At 48.6% G+C, this 8,362-nt stretch overlaps 1 protein-coding gene across 1 annotated transcript; it reads left to right on the top strand.

Moving 5' to 3' along the window:
• Positions 1-3,572: 3,572 nt before the first annotated feature.
• On the top strand, positions 3,573-5,160 carry LOC117833669 (uncharacterized). Its single transcript, XM_034713255.2, has one exon. It carries the CDS (start codon positions 3,931-3,933, stop codon positions 4,288-4,290), a length of 360 nt encoding a protein of 119 aa, XP_034569146.1. The 5' UTR covers positions 3,573-3,930; the 3' UTR covers positions 4,291-5,160.
• The last annotated feature ends 3,202 nt before the right edge of the window (positions 5,161-8,362 follow it).

The raw sequence follows: 8,362 nt of genomic DNA, 5'->3' as shown, positions 1-8,362 counted from the left end.
ACCGGTCAGATAGAACGGACATTTCGGGAGGACTTAGAAGGATCCGATGGTGAGCTGGGTTTGGCGGGGTCGGAACCGGAGCAAAGCGGGGAGGGGTCGGGTCTCAGGGGTCGGGACCGGTCGGAAGATTGAACTGAACACTTAGGCGCGGAAAACTAGACAGGTGCTCAGAGCTAGGATTAAGATTAACGGGGAAGATTTGGGGCCAGTCGTCACACCTTTCCCCGTCGCCGCCGCCCTTGCCCCCCCCCCCCCCGCCCCGCCACCACCACCACACCGCCGCCGTCGGATCTGGGAGAGGGCGGGCCGGAAGGGGGGTGGCGCCGCCGGGAGAGAGAGGGGGGTAGCGGCCGGAGGGGAAGAGGGTGGTGCTGGGGAAGGAGGGGAGGGGGCGGCACCGCTGGGAGAGAGGGGGCAGCGGGTGGAGGGGAAGAGGGCGGCGCCGGGGAAGAGAGGGAGGGGCCGCCGCCGGGGAAGGAGGGGAGGGGATTGCGGCTGGGAGAGAAGGGTAGGGAGTGGCAGCCGGGGAAGGAGGGGAGGGGGCGGCGGCCGGGGGAAGGAGGGAGGCGGCGGCCCGGGAGAGGGAGGGGCGCCAGCGGGGGCAGCCGCCGCCGGCGGGGGTAGGGAGAGGGAGGGAGTTGGGGGTCGGGAGGGGAGGGGCAGGGTGCGTGTGTGCGTGGGTGCGGTGGCGGGGGCCGAGGCATGTGAGTTATAGTATAGGAGCTTTGCCGAGTGCCAAATCGAAGGCACTCGGCAAAGCTTTTTTTTATTTTTTTCCTTCTCTTTCTTTTCCATAACGTGTTCTTCTACATTTATTCCGATGCACTTTGAAAATGTCTTGTCAAATTCACTCAACAATATATTTTTTATTATTCTACTCATATTATTCCATTATTTTATGCAGTTATAGCTCAAATTCAATTTATATCAATTAAAATTCTATAATTGCACTTAATAAATTAAAATTATCAAATGGTTCCAAAAAATAACCAAAATTTCACATGAAATAATCTATGTTCTCTATTGCCTATACAAAAAATTTTGAAGTCAAACCCCAATTCGACTGTCACTTTGACTCCAAATCTTTCCGAATGCTTCTCAATGCTACGATTCTTCTTCTGAGATGCTTCGGTTTGTAAACATCGTACGTAAAAAAAATGCGCAAAATATTCTCAATTTTTTACCACAACCTCCACGTATTATATCATCACATCATGACAAATCTCTTGATTTTCAGACTTCATTTGCTTTTTTAGTATTTAAAAACCATTCGGCCACATGTTCATGGTCGTGTTTCCTAAACAAGATGTTCGAAATTTCTTTTCATTTCACGGGTAAGGCCTCAAACTAGGCTAAATAACATGAATATTATTTTTCTACTCATTTTATTCTATTATTTGAATCACTTGCAGTTCAAATTTGACTTGATTCAAAAAATTGCTTGAAATGCAATTAATTAATTAAATATAGCAAACAAATCAAAAAATATACCAAATTTTAACATGGAGTACCACATGTTATATGTGGAGAATAGAAAAAGTTTCAAGGGAAGAAGAGAAAAAAACTATTTCTTTGCTGAGTGGCAAAAAAAAAACACTCGGCAAACACACATCTTTGCCGAGTGTAAAAAAAACACTCGGCAAAGAGCTTGTTTGCCGAGTGTTTTTTTATTGCACTCGGCAAAACCCCTTGTTTGCCAAGTGTAATTTTTTTGCCAAGTGTTTGCTGCGTAGCACTCAGCAAAGAGACTGTTTGCCGAGTACCCGAAGGATTGCACTCAGCAAACTCCCAAGCATTCGGCAAATTGCCTGTTTTCGGTACAAGATTTGAGTTTTAGCGCTGACCAAACTTTAAGAGGAATGATTTGCTTTGTTTTATTAGATGTTGTTAGATTGCTATTTTCTTACTGATTCAGCGTATACAGGTTGGAATGATGCTGCGGGGAATGGGATTCGACAATACTACTTCCCTTTATGTTGTATCTGGTAAAATATACAACGCTGAAAAATATATGCCTCCTCTTTGCCAATTGTTTCCATTATTGCAAACAAAACAAACTCTGGCTACATCAGAGGAGCTTCCCCTGTTCAAGGTAACTCTTTCTTTGGTTATTGCATTTCTATAAAATCCGTGTCCTTCAGTTATCTCAATGAATTGCATTAAGAATGTGGGAAGCAAGGTATTGAAGGATACATTTTTCCTACTCACAATATGTAGGGACATTCATGAAGACCGGCATCACTAGATTACACTATCTGTCTTCACAGTGAGGTGTTTGTGATGACACAAGGAAGCAACTTTCCCACTTTCTGATGGGGCACAGACGTTATATGTATGGAGGACATGCGAAGACAATAAAACCAGATAAAAGGAAATTAATTCAACTCTTTGATAATCCAAATATCAGGTATGTTTTGGTTGTCCTAGTATAACTTCTTTCAATCCATAAAGTATGTGGCCTGAATTTGTTCACATGTATGCGCCCAAGGTTGACCTTGTTCCATAAACCTTTCATCAAAGTTGATTGCTTCCAATAAGCAAGGTTCATTCTAAGTACATTATAGCAATTGTTTTATATCCTATATGCTATGCTAACATACATTTAAATCTTATTTTACTGGTTACTCTCATTGACTTTCAAACACCTGGAATGGCCAGAAGATGCAGAGGATTTGATGCTATCTTTTCCATAATTATCAGCTGATTAAGGAGTAAATCAAAATTTTAGTATGTATGTCTTGTAGATGGGATTGATTCAAGCACCATATGTAGGACATGCCTCACCATAGTGAGACAAAAAGGTTTCGGGTTAAGGAAACCACAGGAATCCATATACAACCTTCCAATGCTAATTGACTGCATGTGCTAGCAAGCTGAAGCATGATCTAGGATATATAACATGTACGCAGCTGAGGAACTAGGCGTTTTTCCACCCATGCAAGCCGCACCATATTACACAGTAAGTGAGGGTAAAATATCAAAAATATAGAGATACCAAATATTGTGGTTGTTGGTATGAATCCCTTCCCCCAAAATAAAAGAGATTCAGCAGTGAATGTGCATATGTAAATATTGTACTCTACAACTTATTGTACATAATTTCATTATTTTCTTTATTCTATGATAACATAATTCCTTTTTTAATATTTTTTGTCAGCATAGGCTCATTCTTTGTATCGATTTTCATTATCTGAATATAAAGTCACCTTGTCAAAGAGGTATTCCAAACTGTATATAATGGTGGCACTGGAATTGGGAATTGAGAAAAATTGCTTCCTCCAAAAAGAACATAAAAAGGGGCTTATTTATGCGTGACGTAAAATCAGTTGTTTTAATCTAATATAAAAAAATCCTTGGATGCTTAATAAGCCAGAAAGAATAAGACAATATATAATCTCTATCTCTACCTATATTAAAGCAAGTAACGTCTCTGCCTGGATTTTCATCCGTCGTGGTTATTTTGCAAAAAAGTCCCTTGACTTTTTAGTAATTAACCCGCAGTCCAAATGTTGAAAAGAGGGGAGCTCGGGTAGAAAAAGAAGGGAAGGGAGGGGGTTAACAGGAAAAACACTTCTCCTTTCTTCACAACAGAGAGGCGGAGGGAGATTGGGCGCGGGCGGCCGGCAGCGTCGGTGGTGCGGCGGCCGGCGTCCTGAGCTCGGTCGCGGCCGTGAAGAATAGGAGGAGGGAGAGTGTGAAGGGAGGTCCTCTCTCCTCCTCACCTCGGCGAAGGAAGCGCTGGAGGCGGCGACGGATCTGGCGCCAGACGAGGGAGCTCCTCGGGGAGGTCGGCGGTGCGGTCCTCCTCGGCGACCTCGACGATGGAGGCGTGGAGCGGCGGCGGCGGCGTCGGGAGAGCCGGCGAAGGGGACGGCGGCGGGGGCGGGGGCTTGCGGCGGCGCAGGCACCGACCAGGCAACGTAACCAAGAATGGCCGCCCGCGTCGCCGCCACCCTCGTCGCGCTCCTCGTCGCCCTCTTCGCCGTCGCCGCCACGGCGCAGGCCCCGGCGGCGGCGCCCAAGATGGCTTCGCTGCCGCCGCCGCCCAAACGGGCCCCGATGGCCTCCCCGCCCGCGCCGCCCATGGGGAGCCCGGCCTCCGCTCCCTCGGCCTCCGTCCCGGCCATGAGCCCGATGGGCGGGGGCCTCGGCGACGCGCTGCCCCCGGCCGGAGCCTCCGCCATGACCCCGGCAGCGGCACCCGCAACGGAGAAGAGCGCCGCCGCGTCTGCTGCTGCCGCCAGCTTCGTCGCCGTCGCTGTAGCTGTGGTCGCTGCCGTAGTGTTCTAGACGACGATGTGGCCTGTGGTGGTGGAGGCCAGGCGCTCTGCTGTGCTCGGCTCTCCTCCGCTGTTGATACATGTACTCTGTTTCTTCGTTTTTTGGTGAATTCTTTATTTATTATATTTAGTTTGTTGTTTCCGAGCCTGAGACAGAGATGAGGATATGTAATCCAATTTTCAGACGGCAGCTGATTCTATGCTTATATGAGCCTGCTGGTATGGAAGAAGCAAAGGAGAGCCCGTATTGAAGCTGCTAAGCTGCGAATTGATGCGATTAGGAAGGCCCCTGCTGCTCCAGCTGCAAGCGCAAATCATTCACAGCCTGGTGTAAGAAATGGAGATGCCTGTCCTCCACAGAAATCGGCCAGGAAGAAACGTGGGGGAAAGAAGATGGATGACATAGATCGAATCATACTCGGTGACGATTTGGTAGAGATGCCAGATAGTCCAGATGGCAGGAAGAAGAGACGAAAAATAGGTTCCTGCGACGGTATTGATTGGGAAGATTGCATTATTGAGCTCCTGCTACTACATGGTGCAAATGAAGCAGAGATAGAACAAGGCCAGTACAGAAGATTGTTGGAGTTGCATGTATTCAGTGCATTAAGTGGAGGAAAATTGAAAAATGGTGATGCAGCGTCTCAAGTCTTCAGTATATGACCACAATTTTGCTGAATGAACATAGGTCCTTACCATTCTGTATTTACATTCTTTTAGTGATATAGAAAGCTCATGCTGAGTGCTGAATGCAAATTTTTTTAAGTTCAATCAAGCTAATTGTGGGAAGAACATATTGTGATAGAGTAATAATTACAGACCACGATCGCTTTTGTTCTTCCCTGCTAATACCGATTAGAAAGTACAGTTTAGGAATGATATGGCCCTAACAATTCCAATTTTTTATATAAACGGGGATTGTGTAATTTTGTACATTGCTATATGGCTTATGAATGACATATATTTTTAGTGTTGCATTCATAATTGTTTTATTGCTAACATGAGTGCATCACAGCTGAAGCCACCAAGTGAAAAGATGGATTGGTGCAATGCCATTTCCGAAGAAGTTTGTGTTCAAATAGCGTGGCCATCGGAGGCTGATTTAACTCTCTTACTTGAATAAAAAAATGTTTTAATTTAATGGGTATTTGAGTTGAAGGAAATAATTAAGTCAAAATTCTTTTGGTTTTCATTAAATGTGTAGACATCCAATAAGTGGAATAAAAATTTAGTGATGGAAATAAAAAATGTCATTAGTTTGAAAAAACACAATTGATCTTTTACCGTAGCAACGCACGGGCATTTTGCTAGTTATATCTAAATCAACAACTAATCTCAATAATTCAAATAAACCAATTTGAATGCTTCATAATTCGAAATGAATAAAAAAATCAAATTGCTGACAAACATAGGCCAAATAGATACGCAGAGCCCGTGGATGGTTCTCCTATACAGTACACTGTCCTTCTTCTCGACCTCCGTCGGGATACTCATAGCTATTGTTGTCTCCGACGTGGAAAAAGCCACCGCCACCGTCGGGATACCCACAGTAGCCGGAGTCCTGGTTGGAGTAGTTGTTACCGTCGTCGGCATAGCTGCCGCCGTCTCCGGCAGGGAAACAGTCGCCGCCGCCACTGCCGTCGCCCTCGTACATGTAGTAGTCGTTCCCGTCGCCAACATAGCAAACACCAGTGTTGTCCCCCATGGCACCGCCGTACTCCTCACCGCCGCCGACCGGCTGATGGTAGTAGTTGCTCGGGCCCGCTTGGTCCGGGCCCGGGGGGACCACCTGCTGGCCGGCGTCGGCCTGCTTCTGCTGCTTGCCCTCATTCTTCTTCTCCTTGCCGGTGATCTTGACGCGCGAGAGGATGGTGCCGGCGAGGTGGGGCGGGTCGATGATCTGGTACTCGTGCATGACCCACCCGCTGGTCTTCTTCTTCTGCGGGCCGTGGTAGTAGGACAGGTTGTGGCGCTTGTACGTGACCTCGAGCCTTGGGCCTTCGGCCCCGGCGCCGGCGCGGAGGAGGACGAGGCGGGTGGCGTCGCTCCTCTGCCCGTCCCAGGTGCCGCCGACGCCGTCCTCCCCGGGGGCGACGGTGCGGGCGGCCTTCTTCCTGGGGTCCGGCTCCCGCTGGGGCCCGAAGAAGAAGGCGTGGTCGCTGCCCGCGTGCCCGTGGCGGCGCATGAACTCCCAGGGCGGGCAGCTGTAGGGGTCGTCGTCGATGATGGCGTGCGCGTAGGGGTTCGGGAACCCGATGGCGCGCGGGAGGAGGTAGTGAGCCACGATGTCGGCGTCGGTCGGGTCGAACTTGTACGCCGGCGGGAAGTCGAAGCCGAACCGCGACGCCTCCATTGGTTTCTTGGTCGCCGGCGACGAGAAGTGCTTGGTTTTTTGGTCGGGTCCGGCGGCCGTTGTTTCTTGGTTTCTTGGCCGGATTCAAGCCGCCCTTTGCCTTGTTTCTTTGTGACGATTCGTGATCGACTCGACGGCTCGATCTGCCGATATATGTAGATCAGGAGAAAGAGGAGCTGCGATTCTAGTCGGATTCCGACATTCCGTTGCCGATTCGGAGCAGGCTTCAACTTTTTTTCTTCTTCTTTATCTGCAGTTCACGCGGAACACCCGGAGCAGAGCAAGCTGTTGGGCCTCTGACATACTGTGAGGGCTTTGAGTAATTTTGCCGGGCATTTTGAAAAAGGGTAACCAACTGCCGTTTCTGCTTGCGTTTTATGATTCGGAAACGCTATCGTCCGAGCGTCCGGACGCGTCGGACGTCGTTCCGCTCCCCTCCGCTTCCTATCCATTCTCACAGTTCTTTTTCTTCCACATCCCCTTTCTTCTTCAACCTTCCACCCCGGTATCCTCCTCCTCCACTCCGGCGGCCTTATCTCCCACCCGCGCCCCACACCGGCATCCTCCTTACCCACCTCGACGGCGTCGCGCTCCCCCACCCGGCGGCCTCGTCCCCCACCCGCGCCCCACGCTGGCGTCCTCTTCCCCACCTCGATGGCGTCGCACTCTTCCACCCCGGCGGCTCGTCCCCAACCTAGGCGGCGCCCCTCCCCCCACTCCGACGTCCTCAACCCACCAGGAGCGCCCAACGCCCTCGGATCCAGTGGCTCTCTCCCCAACCCCGGCGAGATCCGAGCAAGCCCTAACCCTCCCCTACCCCGGCCGGCGGCAGCCTCCTCAGATCCGGCTGTATCTCCTCTCCTTCGGCCGACAACGGGCAGGCTGGTTGTCGTGGATCTGAGTGTTGCAATAGTACCTCATGGTGTTGCAATAGTTATTTTTGGATGTTGCAATGGTGGCTTTTGATGTTTCATCTGTTTTGCAACAGTCTGACTTGCCAGCAATCGGGTGTTGCACCAACTTGTTCATGATGTTGCATATAGTTGTTTTCTTTGTTTCGGTCTCTTCTTCTTTACGTTGTTGCAATGCTGTAAGAGATGCTTTTTTTATTGCAATGTGTCTATTTTGAATGTTGCATGAAGCGGTTTGTGATGTTTCATGTACGTAAAGTTGTTGCAATCCTTGTTGTTTCAAGTGTTGAGTTTTGATGTTTCGATAGTTATTTTTTAATGTTGCGACGGAGCGTCCGATAAAAAAAATTATCGGACGTCCGGGCGCTAGCACTTCCCTTTATGATTTTATCACAAACCACGCTTCTGCTTATTATAGTTCCTTTTCGGGAAGGGAAGGATTGGAGTCCAAATAAGGATCTAGTCCGAATTTAAATTCCTAGAGCAGCAGTACGTCGATACCCCTCTTCCAAACACAGCGTTACGGATGTATTTTACATATCGAACGTCCGGGTCAAAATCTTCTTTCTTTTTCTACCACTGTGTCATTTTAAGATGTGAAAGGCAGCATAACTTAGTAGTTAGACACTGCTCGCATATACAACATTCTATAGAGTTATAAGCTAATTTCAAATGGTTTTGTCAATGTTGAAGCAAACGGTGGTCTGAATCAGCAATGCATTTCAGCACGTTGCACTTCTGAATTTAAGTGGTCTACTTAAGATATGGCCACTTTTGAAGTCCGACTCTGGGAGATTGGGAGCAATGTATGTACTATC

This window comes from Setaria viridis, chromosome 8, assembly GCF_005286985.2.
Source record: "Setaria viridis chromosome 8, Setaria_viridis_v4.0, whole genome shotgun sequence".
Lineage (NCBI taxonomy): Eukaryota > Viridiplantae > Streptophyta > Magnoliopsida > Poales > Poaceae > Setaria > Setaria viridis.
Note: the sequence above shows the minus strand (reverse complement) of the source record. Positions and strands in the feature narration are given on the sequence as shown.

Excerpts from the sequence above, each read along its gene's own strand:
- LOC117833669 (XM_034713255.2), top strand. The coding sequence starts at position 3,931 with ATGGCCGCCCGCGTCGCCGCCACCCTCGTCGCGCTCCTCGTCGCCCTC.